This window comes from Lepidochelys kempii, chromosome 12, assembly GCF_965140285.1.
Source record: "Lepidochelys kempii isolate rLepKem1 chromosome 12, rLepKem1.hap1, whole genome shotgun sequence".
NCBI lineage: Eukaryota > Metazoa > Chordata > Testudines > Cheloniidae > Lepidochelys > Lepidochelys kempii.
Genome location: NC_136391.1, coordinates 26,628,225 through 26,655,341, shown reverse-complemented (window position 1 = coordinate 26,655,341; position 27,117 = coordinate 26,628,225). Strand labels below are relative to the sequence as shown.

The following is a 27,117-nucleotide window of genomic DNA, read 5'->3' as shown; positions in this document are numbered from 1 at the left end:
TCTGTATAATTTAGGAATGTAAAAGTGAACTGAAAAACCAAAAGACATTTGTGTGCTAACTGCTGGGGGGGGGGGGGGAGGTAAAGGGGTGAGTTTTCCCCGGTGAAGGCAGGTGCAGCGAAGGCAGTATAGCTCAAGGCTGAATTGAGCTGAATTTAGCCAACAACTTCTGTTCTGAGTGAGCTCATTCATGCCACTGACCAGGAATAAGAACAAGATAGCACAGAAATACTGTACATCACTGAAATTCTTAAACCTGTTATAGGGCAAGGGGTGGCTGTATCCTAGACCCTTCATTCAATCTCTCCATGGGCATCACTAAGTGACAGGCTCATGCCTGTATTTCTCTCAGGGTGGAATCCCACAAATAACCCCACTTTTAGACAGGGTCCTCATGTCACAGTATCCCTGTTTGCCACCCAGGAGTCCTCTGCTACAGATTTCCCTTTGGCAGCTGTGACCAGCTGGTAAATGCAGTGACAGAGAACAGCCTCTTCAAAACAAAAGTATTAATAACGTATCCATAGGAACGTAACAGAGAGGGAAAAGGTTAACACAGTATGCATATAGGCTTTTGTTATCTCCCGTAAATCTTTACTTGCCTAAATGTGCAAGTTTGTCCCAGGACAAGTGTCTGCACCTCTCCAGCCTCTGCCCCCATCTCAGTCTGATTTTCATTGTCTCCCCCTGAAGAGCTCATAGAGAGGCAATCCTTTCATCTGTGTCCAAGTGTCTTTGTCCTGGGACCCCTGAACCCAACTAATCCAGTTTATGCATCTCACTGGGGGGATAACAGGTAGACTTTCAGCAGTTGATTTGGCCCTTAAGCACTGACAATTGAGTTAGTCATTGTCTGCCTTACTGGAGCTTTGTAAAACCACTCAGGATTGTAGTTAACTTTTATAAATACTGTGTTTACCTCTATTTTAGGTCTACCATCATGCTGTTTGCTATATGGGGCAGAGAGTTAGCTCCCACCGTCTTCATACCAATTACAAGGCATAGATTCACTAATTTTTCCAATAAGTGCAATGGTCACCTTTTTGATGATATAGTACAGCAGGAGGGTTCCTATAAATATTCAAACTATAGAAATACATTTGAAATATGTAAATGAATTTTACCATTTCCCAGAATCTTTATGCATATAAATAGCAGCTTCAAGCTGAGGTTGTGTCTATAGATTAATTAAAAAGGAAGTCTGACAGCTTTTCCAGACACCTTTTGAGATAGCGTACAGCACTCATTTTTTCCACCACCCACAGTCAACTGATCTCCACTAGAGAAAAAGGCTGCATCATTTGTTGAATGCCACGACTTCCATTGTTACATTAGATGCATTCACGTACAAAGCCATGGCACCATAGTTTGGCTGGATGTACATGCATGCAGCATAGCACTGAACTTGACTTCTCCAATAAGTTCATGGAGACCTTGCTCTGCAAGCCCTCGAGGACCTTTGTGGAGCTATTGTTACACGTTAACGTGCTTGATCTGCCAATGTTTTCTGTGTCCAGCCACACCTCAGATTATTCCCATGCTAAGTAGAAATAGGGGGCAGCGCATGAGCCTGATTATATCCAGATGTACATAAAATATTGCTTCTACAGAGTACATGTACACACTTTAAAGGGCTTTACCCTTACTCCCAAATACCTGAGCGTTTCCTAATTCATTCATCATACAATAAACCCGGCTATTAGATGTACATGTTTAAACCAGTAACGTTATTCCCAGCAGTACACTGTGCAAGGATCCATTACTTTTTCCAGCTGCAGTACCTCTACAAAGGATATCTATAATAGGAGAATACTATTTAGCCAGTGTTTGTGGCTTTGTAATCAAAATATTCAAAAATGCAAAATAGTGTATGGAGATAAACAAAACATCCCATCATTTAGAAATCAGATTTCTAACCACAGCATTAGAAGCAATAGCCAAAACGCTACTTAAAGCCAACAGCAGAAGTACACGCAGGGACATCTAACAGAAGATTGCCAAGAAGTGAAAAATGCTAGAATAAATGTGACAGGTTGGACCCCCCACTTCGGCCACCTGATATATTGGGGTCCCAGTGAGCCCACCAGCCAAGGCTCCCTCACCCTGTCCTGCTGCACACGCACACACACACACACACACACACACACCCCCAGTCGGGACACACCCAGCTGTAGAACCACACAGAATCTGCAATCAGCAGTGTGTGGAAAGACTCAGCTCGGGGAATTGCCCAGCACTCCAGTGCACACACCTTCTGGAGTATAAACCCAAAATTATATGGTCTTCCACTGTATGGAGATCTATACAGCGTAAGCTCATGAAATTCGTTCTCCCCCATCCCCTAGTTATGAATCACACAAACCAGGTTTTAGAATAAACAAAAAGATAAAAGTTTAACAACTTCAAAAAGGTAGATTTTAAGTGATTATCAGGGATAGAAAACATTAAAGCAGATTACTGAGCAAATAAAACAAAATGTGCCAACTAGGCTTAATGCATTAAAGAAATTAACTACAAATAGTAATTTCTCACACTAAATGTTGTTTTATGCAGGTTGTAGAGTTTCTTGAAGGTAAACTGCACTGCTTTCAGCTTAAATCTCCTCATATACCCTTCACAGGCTGACCTTTCTCACCTGGGCTCAGCTGCTGTCCCACCCACCCTCGCAGCTTAATTCCTTTGTTTCTTCTGGTGTTTTCAGCAGTCTTCCTTCTTGGGGAGAGAGGCAGTGGAGACGAGCCAAGATTAACTCATTCCCCAGCCTTAAATAGGATTTACACATTGCAGGAATCCTTTGTTTCCTAGTTTGACCCCCACCTCTTCTAATGGAAAAATACCAGAAGTCCAAAATGATGTCCAGAACTAGGTGACATGATCACCTGACCCTGCAGGGTTAAAGCAGCCTCCCAGGAAACTTCTCAGGAAGGAGGCTAGAGTAGTATCTTCAAAGTCTCATTGTCCTTCCTAATGGCCCATCCAGGCTGTTTGCATACTGTCTGGTGGGCATTCCCCAGGTGAAAACACAGTTGTAATTATTACAGAGTCAATATTTCTAACTTCAGACACAGAAATGATACATTCATACAAACTGGATAATCACATTCAGTAAGTCATAACCTTTCCAATAAACCTCACATGACCCATCTTGCATAAAACATATCTTAGTTGTGCCATATTCAGGGCCATCCTTACCCATACGCAAAGTAGGCAGCTGCATAGGGCACCAGAAAATTTGGGGCACCACATTTCCTGGTGCCCTGCGCAGCTGTGTGCTGCTCCAGCTTTTCCCGCCCCGCCCCAGCCCCGCCTTTTCCTGTCCCTGCTCTGCCCCAGCCCCAGCCCCAGCCCCAGCCCCCTGAGGACTGCAGTAAGGCTGGGCCTGCACTCACCGGCCGCGGGAAGTGCAGCGACCAAGCCCCAGCCACACCGCCGGTGAGTGGTTCCCCCCTAGCCACCAAGACAGCCCCACCCTCCGCAGAGGCCTGGGGCCTGCCCCCTGCTCCTCCCCTCCCCCACACCCCTTTCCCTGGGGGCGGGGCTGCGTAGGGCCCCAGAATTGCTAGGGACGGCCCTGGCCATATTCATCTCATAACAATACTTCTATGAGGAACATGGGGCGTAACATCACAAACTGATCCTTTTTAATGTGTTTTTTAAAGGAGTGATTTCTACAGCCACAGCTGATTTAGACAGAGAGACTCAGTCTACATACGAAATTGTTGTTAAAGCAAAAGATTCTCCAGGGCTTCACGGTGGGGATTCAAGCACTGCTACAGTCATCATTACTTTATCCGACATCAATGACAACTTCCCAACATTTAAACAGCGTAAGTTGTGAGAGTGATTTTTTGTTTGAAAGGCACGAACAGGCATGATTAAAACAAATGGTTTCATCAGAGTTTATCCAATCAAGATTTATTTCTTTATAAAAATTGCTAAAATATCTCTTGAAATGATTAGAACTTCCTCCCTTCCCGATTCCTCATTTCCCACCCCCCACCCAGCACTGTATGCTTAAGTTTGATTAAAGGCCCTGAATTTTGCAATTAAGCTGTGATGCACATCCTGGGCAGAATAAATCCATTCAGTGGTATCTTGACATTTTTGAGCATCAATGCAGTTTTTAAAATTAAAAACTTACTTTGTCTGCAGGGACAAATCTCAGTATTCTCTGTGAAATTATGTTCTTGTTACTAAAAATAAATTGAGATGAACAATTGATTAACAGAATTCTCACTTGAATGTGTGGTGTTTAGGGGGCTGTGGTTTTTAAATTTGTTTGTTTGTTTTAAAACAGAATCGTTCCACTTTAAAGTCCCTGAAAACATTCGAGTAGGAAGTGAAGTCGGCAGATTGAAAGTAGAAGACATTGATGAGCCACAAAACAGAAACACGAAGTATAATTTTGTCAGAGGACACTATAGAGATACCTTTGAAATTATACCAAATGCATTCACCAACGAAGGAATAATTAAGCCAAAGAAGGTACAATTCCTAGTGACAAAGAAAAATGTGTTGTTTGTTGTGTTGACAATTGATATCTAGGCAAGCTATACTCTAAAAACAATATGGAACAGAAAAATCCAATTTTTTTTTTTTTAGTTTCAAGGTAACATACATATTAAGTGCATTGATTCGGTATTAGTAGGATAAAAAACTCATTTTCCCACACAGTGTATAATGGAGACTTACCTGATCAGATGCCAGATTGCACACCTCAGATTCCCCTCAGCTTGGCGTCTTAGTTTCCCCTGTCCTTAGGTATTTGGATAGCTTGGTGGGCCAGTAATTTCAATGCTTTGACTTTCCTGACCCCCTTCTGGGGTCAAAGTCCAAATGAAGTGAAAAATTCAAACTCTTCTAGTTAATCTCTTTACCTCTCCCTTCTTTAAGTTTTATAGCACTTTGTCCTCCCGGAGTCTTCACTGCCTTTCCCACCCTTTCCCCTGCAAACAGGAGGGTTTTCACACTACCTCCAGGTACTGTGGTAGGGGCTCCACGAGCCTGGGCCTTCCCCAAAACCCTGCCCTCAAGCTCCCAAACCTGCGTCACTGGTATCAGGGATATTTCATCATTAGCTTCAGCACTACCAACCCCAAGAATTCAAAAATCATGACTCCGCCCCCCCAAAAAATCATGATACTACTTTATATTATAAATTCAGTTCTGTTTTTATTTGCTTCCTGGTTCCTGAGCTGTTTGACTATATATACACACTTCATGTTTTCAAGCTTTTCTTTGTCGTCAACAGGACTAGAATTTTTTTTTTTTAAATGAAGCTGAGATTCTCAGATCCCTCTATTCCAGCATCAGGGTCTTAAACACAAAGACTTCATAAAAATCGTAAGAGCTGGTAACATTGGCCTCGTCACTAGGCCTCCTCCATGGCCTCTTTCTGTGGTGTTCAGTGATCCCACAGTGCTGAAAGTGGCGAGTGCTTGCAAGATTTATTGTGATTTATTCTGAGTCTGTTTCTAATTGGCTGAGTTTAACAAGAGCTTCACAAAGCCCCACCCAAATGCTATCCGGGAAGCTCAGCCCTTAAAGGCACAGCCGCTAGTACCGCAGTTCCCAACACACCTCCACCAAACTGCTGCTCTTCCCCAGGTCTCCAAGCATCTCCTCCTCCCTGCAGGCCTCTCCCACTGTGGGGAAAATGCTGCTGCTTATATTACAAAGCAGGCATGACTCTTCCTCACCTGCTCGAGCACATGATCTGGAAGAAGGTAGGGGTGGGAGAAAAGGGGAGTCGGGACTTGAACTACTTAAAGGCTCAGTTCATTGTTTGAAGTTCATAATGGACAAGAGTCATCCATGATGCGATTTCACTGGAATCCGTGGAGTTTCCAGAAGAATGAATTTGTCCCCATGTTTTTGTCTCAGAGATAAGTTTGCACTGTCCTCTAAGGCAAAACGTCAATGCTTATGTAACAGTTTCAAGGCCATTGTCTCTACCACTATGTCCAGTCATAAGTTTAACACCTTTATCACTATTTAATTAGCATGTTTCAGATTAGTGTATTATATGAGGAATACTGGGTATCTCAAACACTGCTGTCTACACCTACACTATCTACAAGGTAGAGATGGACTCAACCTTCAAAATTAGGGATGGTTGGTGTTTTTCTTAAAGCCTCAGCTCTTACAGTAATGTGATTGCAGGAGAATCTCAGATTTCATTAAAAAAATAGGTTTCTAGCATTTATGGTTGAAAAAGGGAAAAAAAGAAAATGTGAACCCTAAAAACAAAATGAGAAGACAAAGAAATATACCCACATTTTTTTACTTCTCAAAATCTCATGATTCTGATGACTTGTTACATGGCTTTTGAATGCTTCGGACAGAATACCAACTCAGAGATTATGAGCATCTCAACATTCACAGCTGTTTGGAGATGTTGTTTTATTTTCTTGAGTCCTGTGCAGGCTGTGAAATCTCTCTCCAACGTTTAGGTCAGATCCAAGCTTTGCAGTAGGAATCCTGAATATACACACTTTATAGCCTTAGTGAGTTCAAGTTACAGCAAGGCATGAGATGAAATTTGCAGCATTCCTACTGCCCTAAATATGCAGCTTTTAAAAAAAGCAAACAAGACAGCACTCGAAGGTATGGTGCTGATAGGATACAGAAAAGGAATTCTGCCCGCCCCCCTCCCACACACACCCCCAAAAAAGAAATACTATACCGGATTCTTATTTCATTGTAGATTAAATTGTTCTCTCTTGGACATGCCTACTTCCAGGCATTTCTGGCTACATTAAAGCACTGATAATATTGCACCACTCCAAACTCGTGGCAAAATGTCCAAATCTCTCCTGAGTTCAATTGCTCTCACACGTAGCATGAACGCTGCAATCTACTCTGCACACAGTGAGCAAGTTTGGCTGAGAGGCCTATCATAGCCAGCCTCTCTTTGGTAGGTAGGGCACCAACAGACCTCTACCATGAAATAAGAATCTGGTATAGTTTGTTTACTATTAGCTGGATTGCTGGCTGTAGTTTACAGTTAAGGGTCTTGGCTCTCAGGCAAGAAAGCCCCATCTCCTGCATTCAATGAATGTGGTTGGGAAGGGCAGAGATGTGGATTTCAGCCTCACCTTTCAAGAAAGGAGCTAGCTCAGATCACCTTAGACTAGCTATCCTGCCTACGGTCAGAGATAGCTGGCTCTGACTGAAGCTTGTAGCCACAGAACTGTAAACATAAAAGTACAGACTGAGAATTATGTGCTGAATTTTGAATAAAGACTAGATTTGTGAAAAAAGTCAAGCTGCTCAAGTAATAAATACACATAAAATGGGAGAAATTCACTGAATAAATGATTCCCTGATAATCTCGTTCCGTTACAACATACTAGCATTTCCAAATCACACATTGCAGTACAGTGCTTTAGTTTGCATATATAGCATTTTTATTACTGACTGAGAATGTTTCTCTTTTCATTTAGCCATTGGACTATGAAAAAATAAAAGAGTACAAGTTTGACATTGAAGCAACTGATCCAACAGTTAATATGCGTTTCTTCAAGTCTGGTGGGCCAAAGAGCATTGCAGCCATTACCATTGAAATTCTTGATGTTGACGAGCCTCCCATCTTCTCTCAGCCATCCTATGTTTATAAAATAAAAGAAAACTACCTCCCAAAAAACCCACTTGGCACAGTTTTGGCAGTAGATCCTGATGCAGCAAAACGGAAAATCAGGTAAATGATGCTGGATACTACATCAGTTCCCAGCAAATGACATTGTTATATCTTTAAAATGTTGAGAATTTAAAGGAAGTTGGCCAAACTTTCAGAACTGTGTATGCAAAAATGCATAATCTGCATGTGCAGTCACACACACACAATAACTGCACAAAAGTTAAGTGCCTGGGCACTTGCACATGCAATTACCACATACAGTCACTATGATAGCACATGCGCATTATGCCTATGCAGATTAGCAGACAAGTGAAAATGCACAATTCTGTAGGTCTTACTTTATGTTTTTGTACAATTACTGTTGCAATTTTTTATATTGCAACTACTGCCTTGACATGTATAGTCTCCAAAATTAAAACAAAGTGAACTAATTTAAAATCAGCAAAGGAGTAATAAATAAATAAATCTACACAACAAATTTGGGAAAATTTTCTAGCTGACATAAGATATATTGGGCTAATTACTCTATTCTGGCCCAGGTAATTTTGGGGGGAAATTCTATCTGGTGAGGAGGGCTGGAAGAGAAGAAAATATTTCTCTGCCACGTGTTTGAAGCTGTTTAAAATGTTAGTCCGAGAGGAGAATGGTTAGCAAAGCGCATGGTAAATGCAAATGATCAGATCTGCAGTTTATCATATAATTTTGAACAACTTCCAGACCTTCTGCTATGAATCACTGAAATGCTACACACTGTTACTATTCTTGTTTTGTTGAGGATTATCCTTCTTAAATAAAACACAGATATACCCTCCGAAGATCCAGCCCTAGTGGGGACTATGTCAAAATATCCAATAGTGGAGATATCTTCATCTCAAAGCCTCTGGACAGAGAAGCCAGTGCCTGGCATAACCTAACCGTGGCAGCCCAAGAAATCATGGCAGACAGTAAGTGTCAACTAGAAACCGGTTTCATTGCGGGGGGGGGGGGGGGAGAGAATCAGTATATTTCTTCTGAATGATCATTGTTTAAAAGAGGGGAAAAAAAGCCAAACCAAAAACAAAACCTGTCAACATTTGACACAAGCTAATGCACCCCTTTGATCAAAGTGCCTATGTTTGCTTTAGAATGATTTTGCATTGCAAACGTTCAAATCCAACAAATGTGTATTTCAGCAAGTGAGCGGAGTATGCTTTTTTCAGAATTTGACTGTTATTAATATGCAAATTCACTCAGCTCATTAACCAGAATATACCTTGTTTCTTTAAGCTAGTCAAGGGTTCTCAAACATCATTGCACTGCGACCCCCTTCTGACAATAAAAATTACTACATGACCCCAGGAGGGAGGACCAAAGCCCGAGTCTGCCCAAGCCCCTCCACCCCAGCTGGAGGGACCAACGCTAAAGCCCCATCCCCGCCACCCCGGGTGGGGAGTGCAAAGTCAAAGCCCAAGAGCTTCAGCCCAGGCAGGGGTCCTGTAACCTGAGCCCTGCCACCCATGGCTGAAGTTTGAGCCCCGCTGCCCAGGGTTGAAGCCCTGGAGCTTCAGCTTCAGCCCCGGGCGGTGGGGCTTAGGCTTTGGCTTCAGTCCTGGGCCCCAGCAAGTGTAACGCCAGCGCTGGCGACCCCATTGAAACAGGGTTACGACCCATTTTGGGGTCCCAACCCCAGTTTGAGAACCGCTGAGCTAGATATACTTTTGAGCCAGTGCATGGCTGACACTCAACAAGCAGTCTGGAATAGCAACTGTTCCCCAGGATGTTCAGGTAAATGGATTTGTCCAGAGGCATCCCCAGAGCCTGCCACATCATTGTCATTCACACCTACTTATTGCAGGAAGGGCACAGAGCTCAACCTCCAAAGCATGCAAGATGGCAGAATCCCACTACACAGCTGCTGGGACAGCAGCAACCCTGCATAGCATCACTCTAAAGTGGCCTTGTCCCACTTCTCCATCAGAGGCAATTTCACCTCTAATAATTTCCTCTTAGTTCAAAGTACTAGTAAAACTGAAGGGTACGAGGAGGAAAAAATCCACATTATCTATGTTCTACTGGATTTAGTGAATGTAACTTTCAATATGGCACTTTAATGATACTCAAGAACACTGCTTGGTCAGCATTAAAAGGTGAAGTATAGATTCTGTAAAATACAATGTATGTTTTAGATTCAAGGTAGCTCAGCAAGTCTTCTCCCTCTAGAATCCAGAAACCAGATTTAATACTTAGCCTTCAGTACAAATGCAATGAATCACTTAAAACCACTAACCTTTATGCCTGGATCTCTAACATAAGTCATAGAAAAAGCATCTTGCCTGATTATACTCCCACAGTACAAAGAGAGCAAAATTCGCCTCACATCCATATGTAGAGCCATTGTAACCACTTCCCAGGCCAGACCCTTCAACATTTAAGTCCTGCCATAAGAGCCAAGGAGCAAGTGGGAAGGAGAATAGCCTCCTTGTTACACTTTGGCAATCTTCAACTGGCATACATTCCTTTCGGGTTATAGACAGCTGGCATAGTTTAGAGCAGCCCCTAGGTAGTTACAACCTACACAGAGTCCAGCACAGTAAATCAGGGAGCCGTAACCAGCTCCCCCTCATCCCATTCAACCCTGTGTAGGAACAAATCTGGGCCTAAATTCACATCTAATAAGTAGGATGAGCATAAATTCATCAAAGTGTGATATACTGTACTATTCTTGCTCATTATGAAGAAGTTCCATGAATGATGCAAAGCACAGGACAAGAATTCTGTATGGGGCTCAGTCTGCAGACAACTGAATGATAAATCATCCATTATTTTATAAAAAGAAAAGGAGTAGTTGTGGCACCTTAGAGACTAACCAATTTATTTGAGCATGAGCTTTCGTGAGCTATAGCTCACTTCAGCATCCGATGAAGTGAGCTATAGCTCACGAAAGCTCATGCTCAAATAAATTGGTTAGTCTCCAAGGTGCCACAAGTACTCCTTTTCTTTTTGCGAATACAGACTAACACGGCTGTTACTCTGAAACCCATTATTTTATGTTTATCATTTCAGATAGACTGTCTGACATAGAATCACATACACAAGTTTATATCCAGGTTCTTGATCAAAATGACAATGCTCCAGAATTTGCTCATCCTTATGAGCCCAAAGTGTGTGAAAATGCTGCACCAGGAAAGGTAGGTAATACATGAGAGGGTTGTTTCCATTTATACTTAACCATATATCTACAACCACAAGTTAAACCACAACTCTTTTGATAAGAGTTATCCTGTTTGCTAATCCTAAATACTGATCTGCATGTGCTTCCAGTGGCTACTCCATGACTGCATTGATTTCGGAGCTGTCAGCCCTCAGAACTTTTCTACTTCGGTCTTTTTGCTGCTATAATACAGACCTATCACTTCACACACACACACACACACACACACAGAGCATCCCTCTCCTTAGTCCCTCTCCCTCCCATCGAGCAGAAGGTCAGCAGTATGCATGCACATTAGTCATTCCAGTTCAGTTAACCCTACAAGGTGGCAGTTATTACCAGCAATTCATTTTCCATCTACCTAATATTCATACATGCAAAACCTGAGCTATGTAACATAGGCAGGCGAATACTTGAGTAAATATTAAGATTGCAAATTTCATCAGCGCCCAATTTGTGTGCCAACAAATAGAGTTGGTATTTTTAGGTGTCATGGGTTCCTCAAGCTGCAGCTTTTACATGTAAGTTTTTTATTTATATTCATTAATTTACAGTTTTTGAGCCAGATTCTACCATTTGATGGGAGCTGTGTGTACAGACCCAGGGGTAGTATTTGATCTTTAACTTGATTTTGAAATACTTTTGGTATATCATTTATTGATGTCATATAGATTATTCATCTGCCATACATCCAGTAGCTGTATTGTGTGTTTTCGGTATTTGGGGGAGATTTTCAAAAGCAAGCAAGGAATTTAGGAGCAGAAGTCTTAGACATTCACTGTTATTAGTGCTCTAAGTCCATTAGGCACTTTAGAAAAACTCCACCTAAAGATATTTAAATGAACATTAGTTTTTTCTCTTTATGGTTAATTACAAGCCATAACACAGCCACACCGCAGAGTAGGAGAGAGAATCCCTTTCCTGTGTGTGTGGCAGGATTGACGCTACCTGGCTTTTAGCACCTGCTACTGTGGGGGAGTATAGAGACTCTGCACCAGTTTCTCTCCATAAAAAGTACGTAAGCAGGAAATAGGCAAACCCATCTTTCTGACTCTCCGTCCACACCAGCCAGTGGATCTGACTAGTCATGCAACGGGGGAAGGAAGCAGCCCTTTGAAGAGGGCTATAATCAAATTACTCCTATTGCACTGCAAAGGATAGGAGGCCCCAGGAGGCACTGCGCCTCTCTGGGGGCCCCTCTGGAGTGATGCAGCTTCACACAACCTCTTACTGCAGATGGTCCATGAAAGGCCCAGCACAAGCTATTGCGTTACATAAGGAGTGTTTTTACCACTGTGTTCACTGCATACCTGAAATTTATGAACTTTGGAATCTTTATAGGTAATAATCAGGATTTCAGCTACTGACAAGGATGAAATGTTGCCTGGCGTTAACTTCAAATATTCCCTGACCACAGAAGATAGCAACTTCACATTGGTTGACAATCACGGTAGTGTATCCCCTCAGTAGATTTCAGCATATAGCAAAAGAGGCACCAGGAAACAGGAGGTGAAAACTAGAGATAATCTGTGATGGGTCCAAGTGGGCTATTGTTATTTATAAACAAAGTTTTTTCAGCAAATAAAGAGTTGTTCATGCCCACCCAACTATTTGCGGGGTTCCTTAAAGGCTCAGTTAGCCTCAGGGGATTGTGCCAGATGATTGGTAATCTATAAAGAAAGTCAGGAGGCTGACATTATCACTTAATTAGATGTCATTACCTTTTCCAGAGAACACAGCTAATGTCACCGTCAAATATGGACAGTTTAACCGTGAGCGGGCAAAAATCCACTACCTACCTATCATCATCTCAGACAGTGGCACACCTGAGCTAAGCAGCACAAACACACTTTCCATCAGTGTCTGCAAGTGTGATGAGAAAGGAGAATTCACTTTTTGCGAAGAAGCAGCTAAGCAAGTTGGAGTTAGCATTCAGGCGTTGGTGGCAATTTTTATCTGCATCCTCACAATCCTTGGTAAATATCTGATATTTCAAGCATACTCTGCTCTTGACATGTTCTTTCTAATTGAAGTACCTGAAGTTGTGATCTTTTCCAGGATCAAAAAGAACATTTTAAGAGAGTCAGTCAAATTCAGTAAACTCTTGCATTTACTTTCTTTTTGGTCTATGAGAATAGTTGTCTTATTGTAACTAAGGAGCAGTTGTAATTTCACCATTAATATTATTTAGCACCATTAGGCATAGTGTAACTGTACATGAGATCTGAGCCAGAGAAATAACAGGGCCCCTATCTCAAAAGGCTGAATTCATATGGGCACAACAATGCAATAAGACACCAATAGAAATGATATTGCATAACCCATTAATAGTGCAACAATAGGCTGCTGTACTTGATGTATGGATATTGCAGTATTGTGAATGAAAAGCTGGTATCCAGGATTGTAACTTGGGTGACATAAGAATGCATAATGTTAAAAAAATATTAATATAGTGCTTAACATGAACTGGCTGACATGTGGGGATTGGCTGGGTGATGGAGCTGTTCACCTTTAGGTCATCAGTTTGAGTTTAACATGGACTGGTAAGGGTGAAAGTGAGTATTGTTTGATAGCCTAGATGTTAAATGATTGGATGGTCCAAACTCAGTTCCTGGTGGACAAATATCCACATCACGACGCCACACCCATAAGTCAGCCTCAGCAAAAAAGAGGTCAAATGCCAGCTGATTATGGAGGATGAACTATGGTCTCTCTGCTAGAGATATACCCTCCAGGGCAGGGCTCAGGCATATTGACAGGGCAGCATAGGGAAAGCTTGCACTGCTGTTGTCTGTTCTGTGTTCATGACTACAGGACTTCAGGTTCCAGGACTAACAGTCTGGTGCTGTAAAAATAAAGTTCTAAGGAGATGAAGAGATCAACACTAAAGCAGATTGACAGAATGCAAAAACGGGCCCCTTTTGTCAACACATCAGACCTACTTTAGGAATGTTTTAGATACATTCTTTTTTGAATGTAATGGCATTTTTCCTGAAAAAACTTCAGATTATGTTCAATTTTAACTACACTGAGTTTGGTTTACTCTAATTCTCTATATTTGCCTTTATTTACAACTGCTGGGATATGTTTTCTCTACAGTAATCACATTGTTAATCATTCTGAGAAAGAGGCACAAGAAAGAGCTGACTGTACTCAGGAAGAATGTGGCAGAGATTCATGAGCAGCTTGTCACCTACGATGAAGAAGGTGGTGGTGAAATGGACACCACCAGCTACGACGTGTCTGTGCTCAACTCTGTCCGCAAGAATGGCATGAACCTGGAGACTAGGCCCTGCCTGTATGCACAGGTCCAGAAGCCAACAGGAAATGGAAATTCTGGCACTGGGGAAATGGCAATTATGATTGAGGTGAAGAAGGATGAAGCTGACAATGATGGGGATTTGCTGCCATATGACACCCTTCACATTTATGGCTATGAAGGTGCTGAGTCCATTGCAGAATCTCTTAGCTCTTTGGAGTCAGGATCCTCAGATTCAGATATTGACTATGACTTTCTAAATGACTGGGGTCCAAGATTTAAAATGTTAGCTGAGCTTTATGGATTGGAGCCAAATGAAGACTTTGTGTATTAAGTTCAAATCAACTGTGTTTAGTTTTTTTCCCCCCTCTAGAGACAGATAGGAAAGCCAAGATGCAACTAGTATGCAAAAGGAGGATCAGCAGATCTTTACATCCTGCACTGCTCGTGTAACTATGATTCTAGACACCAAAAACTCAACGCATTTTGGGTTAAAAAATTACAACGAAATCCATTTTTAAAAATTAATGACATTGTTCTTGTCCCATTCCCGCAGCATGGGCAGCTCAGCTAGCACACCGACTCCTCCATTGACACTAGTTCTCTATGACCCACAGGTAGGCTCCACAAAGCATGTCTTTCACAGGTGCTGGGCAGTAATGACGCAAAAGTTTTCCATATATATGCTGATGCCTACAGCAGCATGGCCCTGATTTCTTCCCCATTCCATGTGGTCACACCCCCTGTTATCAATGCAAAATTAAGAACAGAGGAGTCTAGCAGCTCTGGGAAGGAACATATAATGGAGGCATCTGTAGCCACCTCCCCCTCAAGTCTGCCTTGCCTCCTGTACCATCTTGCATGGATAATTCATGCCTTTGCTTACACAGTAAAGGGGAGGATCATCATTTAATACTAAAGATGCTTCCATTATGTTCAAAGAGATTCATGATTTCTCCCTTCTTCCCAATTCACTAGTTACCTTTCCACTCCAAAAATGGCTACTGCAGGAAGATAGTAGAACTCTTTGGGATTTTTAAAAGACCACCAGAGTGGTTTTAATTGGTCATTTTTGAAAAGCTTGCCTGTGGGGATTTCTGGCACAATCCTGGAGTATTAAAATCTCTTTATCCTCAGAAAAAAAGATTTTCCTTTCTTAACTAAGATCTTGGTGCTATTCAATGTACTATATCCTGCCAGGCAGGGAACCTGCAGATCAGGTGGAATGTTAAGGCTCCAGAACTGTAGGTCTCACTGGATTGCAACAATCAAGTCACACATATTACAGGCTAAGCAGGTGTTGGTTTTTCTAGGAGTTCTCTTTTTTAATATTGTTGAAGAAATTTAACTATTTCAGGGGAAAAAAAGTCAAGGGTCTCATTACTGTGAATGTTGTTTTTAAACAGGTACTGTAAAATGGGTATTTTCCACCTAGGAAAGTATTGTATCTATGTATTCTACTGTCTGTCTGAAAGACCAAGGCATGAACATAAGCAAGGTTTTGGATGCCACCACCACTGCATCCCTGATCCTGCAAAGACACATGCGCATATTTAACTTCATGCACAGCGGGGAGTCATCCTGTTCAGCTGAAATCCAGTGCGCACGGTGCATCTAGTCAAACAAACATGTATGGTTTTCAGGATTTAGGCAAGTGATGACAATGGGCTGGCTCCTGCTCCCACTGATGTAAGACTCCCATTAATTTTAATGGGAGCAGGGTCCTGCCAATGAAATACCCAGTTTTGCAGGATCTGTAGGAATTAGTTTAGCTGATCTCTTGATTTAAGATTAGATTATATTATAGTTGCTAATCCAAATACTAAAGTCTTCTCTTTTAAACCAGTGTGGCAGAATTTCACTGATTTGCATTTCACTAAGTCACCCATAGCTGATGCACAAAACCCAGTATCCTTTTTCAGCAAAGATTTAATAGCAAGGGTATTAAATCTGCAGGGTGGTCTCCGTATTAGTACTTCACTCCTTTTTTTGAAATACACTATACAACATTTAGTAGGACACTATCATCAATTATTCAAATTATAGTACACTTTCCATATACGGGCCTGATCCAAACCCATTGGGAATCTTCCCATTGGTGGTTGGATCAGGCCCTTTATAAATAATGTACTTTTTTAAAATTTGTGTTTGTTCACTTAATCATTAATTTGCAAATCCAGTCCTCAATGCAAGATTGTATTATAAAGATTGTGTTATTAATACTTATGTTTTAAGATTTTTATGTATAATAAGGTGTTGCTATTCAACAGGAAATGTTAGCTATAAAATTATTCAGTGCCATAGCTAAAGAGTCTTCTGTAAACAACATCCAGATAACATTTCCTATAATCACTGTGGGGTTTTTTGCAGTCTGCATTATAACATTATTCTAAGGAACACTGTACTGATCTCTACTATACATCAAAGGTGTTTGCACTGGATATTTTCTTTTAATATTGCTATACTTGTTTTCTTTTTACTGACATAAAAGCCAAATTCAAATGTAGTGTTATTTCTCTGTGAATTAATAAGCTGCATGCATAAGACAATAGGCTTTTGGGTGAACTTGCTGCAGTGAATTCAGTCAACAGAATGCTGGAATCTGTTAGCGAAGGGGAAAGGAAGTCAAACCCATAGAATGATAGACATGGGTTCATGGAGGACCGCTGTGTAAAAATGATTTTTTTCATGTACTTGGGAAGCTATACTGTAAGACAGTGGTTCTCAAACTGTGGGTCGCGACCCCATTTTAATGGGGTCGCCAGGGCTGGCTAGACTTGCTGGGGCCGGAAGCCAAAGCCAAAGCCCAAGCCCTACTGACTTGGGCCAAAGCCTGCAGGCTTCTGCCTTGGGCAGTGGGACTGAGATTACAGGTCCCCTGCCTAGGGCTGAAGCCCTTGGGCTTTGGCTTTGCCCCTACCCCAGGTCAGTGGGGCTTTGGCCCTCCATGCAGGGAGGCAGGGATGGGGTGGGCTCAGGTTTCAGTCCCCCCCTCCTGGGGTCATGTAGTAACTTTTGTTGTCAGAAGGGGGTTGCAGTGCAATGAAACTTGGGAACCCCTGCTCTAAGACCTTCTCCCACAGAATCTTCCCCTCTCAGATGTCTGATTTCACGGAGACCCTTTTCCAGGCAAATCAGAGGTGTGCAACATAGCAATTTTCTTGTCATGTGGGGCCAGATTTTCAAGAGAGCTCAGTGTGTGGAGTTGTTTTGAAAATCTGGCCCAATGGAGGGTGTGGAGATCTTTTGAAAGTTTAGCTACAGAATCAATGTGGTTCTAGAGGGCGATATAAATATACAGAGAACACTGGTATAGTATCAGCTAAATCCCACACCTGCAGGATGGAGCACAGGGATCAGGACCTTCCCACCTTAAAATACAATCTTCTATTGTTTGAACTACCCCATTAGCTACCACTAGAACAGTTCCATCCTCAGTTATCAAATGTATCACGGAATGCACTGAGCAATTTTAGATGACCAAATGGAGGACATTTTCAGTGTAATTAACAAAAAGAAAAGGAGGACTTGTGGCACCTTAGAGACTAACCAGTTTATTTGAGCATGAGCTTTCGTGAGCTACAGCTCACTTCATCGGATGCATACCGTGGAAACTGCAGCAGACTTTATATACACACACAGAGATCATAAAACAATACCTCCTCCCACCCCACTGTCCTGCTGATAATAGCTTATCTAAAGTGATCATCAAGTTGGGCCATTTCCAGCACAAATCCAGGTTCTCTCACCCTCCACCCCCGCACTCACAAACTCACTCTCCTGCTGGTAATAGCCCATCCAAAGTGACAACTCTCTACACAATGTGCATGATAATCAAGGTGGGCCACTGGTTGGTCCTTGCTGCTGCTGAAAATGGCCCAACTTGATGATCACTTTAGATAAGCTATTACCAGCAGGACAGTGGGGTGGGAGGAGGTATTGTTTTATGATCTCTGTGTGTATATAAAGTCTGCTGCAGTTTCCACGGTATGCATCCGATGAAGTGAGCTGTAGCTCACGAAAGCTCATGCTCAAATAAACTGGTTAGTCTCTAAGGTGCCACAAGTACTCCTTTTCTTTTTGCGAATACAGACTAACACGGCTGTTACTCTGAAACCAGTGTAATTAACAGACTGCTGGGAATATGAGTTTGATTGAGATTACAGGGAATTTTGCATAACTGTTTGAGGCATTACCAACAGTTAGAGGAGAAATTCTTATTTCAGTTGACAGGGGGCTTTGGTTTTGGAGATGAAAGTCCCAACTCCTATCCCTCATGTTGTGTGTGTACGACTTAGCTGCCAGCCAGAATGCACGTATCCCGACTTCCTCTGCACTCAACAATGTTACTCCCTAGTAATATTTCATCCCTTCAAGCAATGCAAAGCACTCTTCCCCATCACCCCTCAGCAATGGCATGGCCTGGTGTCTCCCTAATATTTCTAGTCCTGCCACACCAGAAGCAAGGGACTGAGCAGGGGTGCCTCACACTGTACAAAAACAACAGATAGTCATTTCCCCATATTGCCCATAACCCTGGATTTAAGGGCTAGCACACAACAGATGAGTAGACAGTCATGGCAGAAAGGGAAGGACTGACTCAGCAGAGAAAGCTGTGTTTGCAGAAATTAGTAGTAACTTTTAAATTGCACTATAAATTGCAACCAAACATCTGTGAATACTTAAGTCTCACACTCTAAAGACCTTTAAATTCCGTGTTTTAGACAACAGTCCTTTATCACCTTTTTTCTATGTTCGCTCTCAAAGAAAGATCATGCCAAAACTTTTTTAAAGAGACTTGCCCAGACTGTTGGTATTTACACAAATATAAATCAAATGAAAACTATCAGTTCTTTCAGAGCTAATTGTCAGAAGCAGAATATAAAAGTTTCAGATTACACAAATTTAGCCGCATTGCATTAAAAGTGCAATACATATGTCAATTAAGTTACAATGAAATGCATTTTTCCAAAGAAAGATCAATTAAATACCTGCAATAATTTTGCTTTCACCAAATATTTTAAGTGTTATTCATTTAATTAAAACATACATTTGACTTTTATTCTTAGTCGATCATGAATTTTTATTGTATTATTTTTATGTAATAAAAGGTCATGCCAGGGGACTAATGCATTTAATAAAGATTTTTATATGGCCCCCCATTAGGGATCCTTTTTGAAATAGTCATTTATGCTTGAAATCCTTGCTAAACGAATTAGCAAGGAATACCTGTTAAAACAACAACATTTATTGAACCCCTCTCTACGCCAAAATAATCTGGTGAATTGACCCAGCTACTACTCCAAATAATTCAGATGAGTTTTCAATATTCAAGGGAAAGAATAATTCAAAAATGAACCCTGTAGTTGCATCAAGTATTGTTATTAGCATTCAGCACAGCTATTGTAACCTGAGGGAGAAATATAAAAACACATAAAAGCCAGGAAAGAGGACATAAAACGAGAAATGAGAAGGAAAAAAAAAAAACACATTTAACTGTTCCTGGAGTTTTTTTTTTTTCCTCCTTGTTAATGGATTCTCTTACCTCCCCGGCAGCAATACAAATTAATTCTAGAAGGGGTCCAATCAATGTTGTTATTAGATTCTAGAAGGGGTCCAGTCAACATTGTTATTAGAACTGAAATGTCATTTCATCAAACCCAAATTTTTTCATGGAAATGTATCAATTTCAATGAAAAAATGCATTTGGAAGGTTTTGTGGATTCATGATGACATACCTAGAGAGAGAGAGAGCGAGCGCACCCACATATTGCAAACAAAACAAAATTAAAAAAAAAAATCTTGAAATTTTATATTAAACCGATTGTTGTTTTCTGGTCAGGCCTAGTTGTGATGCCTGAGTCATGAAGAGCAACAGGGTCTCCTTTAGAGTTTAGTGCTTTGATACAAGAATCCTCCCTAAACCCAACTCATATTTTTCCCCTTCTGACACTTACATTTTGCATATGCTATGTAATGCTGTCTATTGGTGAAAGGCTAGCAGTACGCACACAGATGTATCATGGCTCACAAATCTATCCACACATGTATGTTATGCTCATCAAGGTATTTGAGTGACTTACAAGATTCCATTTCTAAAAGATTTTAGACCCAAATCTGCTTCCCTTTGTGCAGTTATTTACACCTGTGCAAAGAGTATAAAAAGCTGCTATTTTGATTTGTAACATTTTACACCCAGTGCGCAGATGACGGTGCAAGGCACTGGGAAGTCAGGTCCCTTATGTTCCTTTCCACCTCATCCCTATTGAATAGAATTAGGGTGACCAAATGTCCCGATTTTATAGGGACAGTCCCGATATTTGGGGCTTTTTCTTATGTAGACTCCTATTACCCCCTACCCTCTGTCCTGATTTTTCACACTTGCTATCTGGTCAGCCTAAATAGAATTGTCCTCTTTGGTTTAGGCCAAAGATGTGAGTTTTACAGTTTGTTCCGAATGCACCAAGGCTCATTCTAATCTCAGAATTCAACAGTGATGGGCCAGTTGCCAAGGAAGCTTGTCTGCCATGCTCACGAGGCGGTCTGTTGTTGTTCCAGTGGATCATAGCTGTTGTGGGAGATCAGGATAGCCTCTGAAATGGCTCAGGCCAATCCAACAGAAGGCTTTGAATGTAAAAAGTGGAAGCTTTGATCTCTGTTTGGGGAGCCAGTGCAGCAAGCAAAGGACTGAGGAAATGGACACTTGCAGCTTGTGCTGGGGAGCAGGCAAGTCACTGCATTCTGAAGCGATCAGATCTGTTTCAGGGTCAGGCACTTAATACCGGACACTCATGAAATTATAACAATCAAATCTGCATCTGTGCTGAATCTTTTCCCTTCCCCAAAACCCCACATTTCCACCTGCCAATCAGGAACCTCTTTCTGAATGTTGCACCACTTCAGATTAGACAGGTCAAAAAAGGAATTTATTATTCCTCCTAATCCTTCTGCCCTGTCCACTAGATCTTTAGACCATGGGGTCATTCTATTTATTCTGTATAAATAAGACTTTTCTAAGAACAGGTTCCTCCAACCCGTTTTCTGATGCCTACCCTGCATTTCACCTGCCTGTTGTCATCTTTTGTGCTTTTCATGCCTGTCCTATTTAGACTGTAAGCTCCTTGGACCAAGGACTTTGCCTTCTCCTGAAAAGCATCATGCTCAACAAGAGTGCTATGTAAATGAAACAGGGATGTTGACAAAAACAAACTCCAGCTTTCATCATTCTAATGCTGTAGTACAAGTCTCTGGGTAGATCACTGGCAACAGGGATCAGACTAGGACTTCAGGGTCTTTAAGCACAAACCTCTACTGTCTGAGCTAGAAGACCCAACTCAGTCATCCAACGCTGTAGCAGGCCTCTCGATCTTTGTACATGGCCCAGCCATCATGAGAGGGGAAGACTGAACGTGGGTTACATTTGCAACTATGTACTATTTATAAACCAAGCCTCAAACAATGCATGTTGTAGTTCAACAAGTAGACTGTATGACCAACTTGCATCATCCTCTTTAAATTTAGCTCTAAAAATAGTCCGAACAGCACTCTAAACCCAGCGTATAGGAGGAGATCTGAAGTTTGAGTGAGAAGGGCTAACTAGGTACCCTCTGACTTTTTAATGCCTTTGTTGAACCCTTTTTTAAAAAAAAAACAAAACACCTTTTAGAGGGACAAATAAAAAAGTTATTATAGGCCACTTTGTCAGGAACAGGTGCTAACAATACCTTGCATTAGTGTCTCTTCTGTGTGCTCATGATGTAGAGAGTTACAGCTTCAAGTCAGAAAGTACATACAGCTCACTGTATCACTTGATCTTGTGTTGAATCACAGGCACGTGGACAGGCGAATTCACTGTCAAATTTCAGAGATCTAAAGCTTTTGTTATGATCCTGCCTTGCCAAGAAGAAAAGCCTAAGAAAACCTCCCTTCCCAAGAAAAGCACCTGCTAGTGACGATAACCCCTCAATTTATACAGTACCTTTTATCCGGAAGTACCTCAAGGTGCTTTACAGATTACATTTTAAATACTGTTCTCAGTTACGCATGCATAAATCCAAAGCAAGTATGCTAACGTCAAGGGAATTACTCTGGATTTACACCAGAGTAAATGTGAACAGAATTTGGTGACGTTATAAATAGGGCTTCATCCTCAGCTCCATTACATTTTCTTTATTCAATGACCAGTTTATGTCCCAATGTATAGAGAGCAAAAAGATTGGGACTTTCTTCAATCTGGTCCAAATAATGAGCAAACAAAGGAATAGCTTTGGTTTCTGTCCAAAAGCGGGAGGGGGAAGCATAGAAGCCAGATAAATGGGACAGGTTTCAAAAAACAAGGAGAGATGGGCTACAGCAGCTCCCCGGGGGACCCTTGTAGCCTTCTCTTTATTTGAATTGAATTAATGATTCTATGTTAACCTACAATGGGCTCAGCTCCTGTTGCTACAGTTTCCAAATCAAAAGTTACCCTTTACTCTTAGACTTGGAGACTCTTAGGAGCACATGAAGAATGAATACAGTGACCACGAACACAGTTACAAGTAAACAGTCTTGTTTGTATTATAAGTTATATGTTACACTCACATACATATCTACCCAACCTGACAGAGCCCAAGCCACAGCCAATGCTGTATTCATAATCACATCCCCGAAGATATTCGCGAGTTTGGTGGATGTCTCAACATATGGTCATCAATAGTCAGGTGGCTCCTGCTGGGGTCTTCCCATTTTTACCTAACCAGGGAACCTCTATTATATTGTTGTTCTGACCATCCCTAAACACCTTATTCATATGCATGAGGGTTCCAACCTCTTTTTCCTTATCCGTACTTCCACACCCCATAAATGTTGGGGTGCCCCACTTGCCATAGGTTGTTCTCCTCATTCCCCCTTTTCCTTATTAGCATCTTATTAATATTTACATCAGCCTGTTTCCAGAGTAACTCAGGATCAGAATAGAACTTCCCATGATGTTACAAATCAGGTATCCTGCAGTCTATTTTTCTGAAGTGTCACCTTTTGGCACATCTTTTACAGTAATCTTGTGATGTTACTGGCATAGGGTCACTCTTAGGTTATCCACCGATATCATGTCTCCTTAAGCTTGTGGCCCAGTGTACCTAAGCAAAAAAATCTTACAGTCCTCTGCCTGTAGGCCTTGCATTACAGCTATAGCTTACTTATGTCCTTAACACGAACCTGTCACTCCTAAATACTTGTCAGTCTTCTACTGCTATAATCCTATCCAATTTAGCTATTCATCACACATTGATTACATATGAAATAACATGAGTTAACCACTACAACACAATTAAAGGATAAAATTAAACTAATTGGCTCACCCTTTTGGCTATTCTTGGCTGCCAGAAGGGTCTGGCCATGACCTACAATGTCCCCTACATCACTGATGCCCTCTGCGCTAAAGGTTTCAAGTGGAGGCAGCATGTAACCATTCCAGCTGCTCTGAGGATACCCTCCTTACGCTGAGGGTATAACTGCAGTGAGATCTGACTAGTCTATGTTCCATTTATACGACTGGAGTGGCACAAAGAAGCCAGAGTGGGACCATGCCATGAGTCTGACCCCAACACTTTAAATCTCCTATTCGTTTTTTTCCCTGAAAACTTCCCAGCAAGGGAGTTACCCCTAAGATGAGATAGCATGCAAAATTTCAGGACTGATTTCTTTTTAAAGGAGGTTGTGTGGGATTGTAAATGGGGCTATATTGGTAAGCTATCTTTATTTTTAATTATGGTGTGGCTATCACTGCTCCTCCACAATATTAGCAATATGTTCCATGCTACAGCTGTTAAGCAAGATGAGGCACTGAGCCAAATTCACCTTGATTTAACGCCAGTGAAGCTGGTGGAGTTACAGTACAGGCCACTGTCTCTCTATTAAATTAAGAAAGAAAGTTTCTAAATGTAATCAGCATTTTTGTGTCATACTCATCAGTGAACACCTGGTGGCACTCAATTCCAGCAATACCATGGGAGAAGAACAATGGCGTTGCAAAATACGTTGTGCAGAACAATGCAATCAGAAATCTGCTCTCTCCTAGCTATTAGACCATGCTACACCAGCATAGGGCACCTGCTCTTTGCAGTTTTGTTATGGTAGCTCACACGGTATTTTATTTAGATAATAGTTAACACTGCAGTCTGTTTCATACCCTGACAGTGAACTCAGAAGAACAAACACTCTTCCAAGCATCATGCTGTTGTTATAGCCTGCTAGGCTTATTTTTTATGTCATGCTCAAGTGTATTACCTGAGGCTTGTGGAGCCAGCTGAAATGATGTGTTACATTCAGAAAGGGAACCCTGAATCATGATCTCAGACCAAACAGATTTTAAAATACCTGTGGGGAAGAAGGAAGGGAGTGGAGAGAGGTGAACTCCAGACAAGGTTAGTTGGAGGAGAAAAGGGGAATATGAATCAAATACTACCCACCATTAAAGATCAAATTTTGATCCCACTGAAAAAATACATTACATTTTTATTCTTTTTAAACTGAACCAGCATTTGATCGGAATGGGTTTTTTTCTTAGCGATAGCTTCCCAGATACTGGCAGTGGGGAAACTCCTGTGATCGTGGTATTTTGTTTTTCTTATCTGCATTAATTGAAAACTGTCTGAGGGAAGTTTGAATATGCCACAGGGGCCCTTTTAAAATTGAAACCTTAACCAAAAAAAAAAAAAAAAGCCACCACCACCCAAAAATCATTGCCAACCCCAGATTTACATGGTAAAAACTGAACTGCTTATTTTTCTTCCTACCTCCCCTCCCCCATCAAACAATCATCATCCTTCCCTGTCATTCAGGATCACAATTTTTTAAGTCATCTTTCACTCCCCACCACACACAGTCAGTATAATACTAAGTCTTGCCAGTTTGGCGCCACAAAAATCTTGCAAACCTGACCCTTCTCTTTTTCATCCAATGTAATTGGCCATGTCCTACTTATCTCCTTCCAAGAGTCCTGCACAATTCTTGTCTCTGGCCTCCCAGCTACCTACAGTGTTCCTCTCCAGTGCATCCAAAATGCGCCTTCTAGTTATTTTCCTCAACCACCAATCAGTGTTTGTTCCAGTGCATTTTGTGGAATGGCTGTCCTTTGAACACGAACAAGGGTATTTGTACATGAATAGCATGCACTACACAATAGCCATCATTTGTAACTCATTTTCAAAGTGCCAAGTCATCCAACAGAGAGCAGAAACAACCCTGTGTGATGGACATAATCAAACACTACGAAAAATGAAGAGCAACTATTCCCAGTGAACTCTTCCCTCACAACCCACGGGCTGAATTTGTTTGCCTAAACTGTTTTTTCCACCCAATTACGAACAGCAGATTACTTAAAAACAAAACAAAAAAATCAAAACCTCTCTGCATAATCCACAAACAGAGCAGAAGGCTAAATTCACCACTTGCAAAAATTGCTTTAAATTATGGCACTGCCTCCAACAGGCTCCCCTGCAGCTAGAACATTATAACTGTGCTGATAGCTGAGGGGGACCAGGTGTGGGGGGCTAGAACACATCAATAGCACACAGGGGATCTCCGCCCCTTCCATGTGTCACAGAGCAGGGCTCCCTGGTTACCATACACATTGTAACAAGAGTGATCAGGTAAGGGGAGCTATTACCAGCAGGAGAGCGGGGGGGAGAGAGAGACCTTTTTTAGGTGATAATCAAAGTGGGCCATTTCCAGCAGTTGACAAGAACGTCTGAGGAACAGTGAGGGGAATAAACACGGGGAAAATAGACTCCAACGAGAGACTGCTGAATTGGAATTAATTTGCAAACTGGATGCAATTAACTTTGGCTTGAATAAAGACTGGGAGTGGATGTGTCATTACACAAAAAGTAAAACTATTTCCCCTTGTTTATTTCCCCCCCTACTGTTCCTCACACTCTTGTCAACTGCTGGAAATGGCCCACCTTGATCATCACTACAAAAGGTTTTTCCCCCCCTACTCTCCTGCTGGTAATAGCTGATCACTCTTGTTACAGTGTGTAGGGTAACACCCATTGTTTCATGTTCTCTGTGTATATAAATCTCCCCACTGTATTTTCCACTGCATGCTTCTGATTAAGTGAGGTGTAGCTCATGAAAGCTTATGCTCAAATGAATTGGTTAGTCTCGAAGGTGCCTCCTTTCCTCATAAGGTAGGTTTTCTATTCCTCCGATTATCCTAGTAGCCCTTCTCTGCACCTGTTCCAGTTTGAATTCATCTTTCTTAAAGATCAGGGACCAGAACTGCACATAGTATTCCAAATGAAGTCTTGCCAGTGCCTTGTACAATGGTACTAATACTTCCCTGTCTCTATCGGAAATACCACGCTTGATGCATCCTAGGATCACATTAGCCTTTTTCATGGCCGCATCACATTGGCAGCTCATAGTCATACTGTGATCAAACAATACAGTCAGGTCTTTCTCCTCCGTCACTTCCAACTCATACGCCCCCAGTTTATAGCAAAAATTCTTGTTAATCCTTAAATGCATGAATTTGCATTATTAAATTTCATTCCATTTCTATTACTCCAGTTTTCAAGGTCATCCAGATTTTCTTGTATGATATTCCCATCCTCTTCTATACTGGCAATACCTCCCAACCTTGTCTCATCTGCAAATTTTATTAGCACACTCCCACTTTTTGTTCCAAGGTCAGTAATAAAAATGTTAAATAAGACTGGTCCCAAAAACAATCCCTGAGGAACTCCACTAGTAACCTCCCTCCAGCCTGACAGTTCACTTTTCAGTATGACACATAGTAGTCTCCCCTTTAACCAATTACTTATCCACCTTTCAATTCTCATATTAATCCCCATCTTCTCCAGTGTAACTAATAATTTTCATGTGGAACTGTATCAAAATGCCTTACTGAAATCCAGGTAGATTAGATCTACTGCATTTCCCTGGTCTAAAAGAAATCAGGTGTCTTCTCAAAGAAGGAGATCAGGTTGGTCTGGAACAATCTACCTCTTGTAAAGCCATGTTGTATTTTATCCCAATTACTGT

General features: G+C 41.5%; 1 protein-coding gene and 1 long non-coding RNA gene across 3 annotated transcripts in view; one reads left to right on the top strand and one right to left on the bottom strand.

The window, feature by feature from the left end:
• Positions 1–16,594, top strand: part of CDH5 (cadherin 5) — a 56,572-nt gene extending 39,978 nt beyond the window's left edge. Inside the window, exons 5-12 of the mRNA XM_073307948.2 lie at positions 3,660–3,827; positions 4,298–4,485; positions 7,446–7,699; positions 8,441–8,583; positions 10,682–10,806; positions 12,171–12,279; positions 12,560–12,805; positions 13,929–16,594. Coding sequence (XP_073164049.1) covers positions 3,660–3,827; positions 4,298–4,485; positions 7,446–7,699; positions 8,441–8,583; positions 10,682–10,806; positions 12,171–12,279; positions 12,560–12,805; positions 13,929–14,422 — 1,727 coding nt within the window. The 3' untranslated portion in view covers positions 14,423–16,594. The remainder of the gene's footprint in view (positions 1–3,659; positions 3,828–4,297; positions 4,486–7,445; positions 7,700–8,440; positions 8,584–10,681; positions 10,807–12,170; positions 12,280–12,559; positions 12,806–13,928) is intronic.
• The window catches only part of LOC140896331 (uncharacterized), a 504,982-nt gene that overhangs the window by 432,668 nt on the left and 45,197 nt on the right, over positions 1–27,117 (bottom strand). The window lies entirely within an intron of this gene.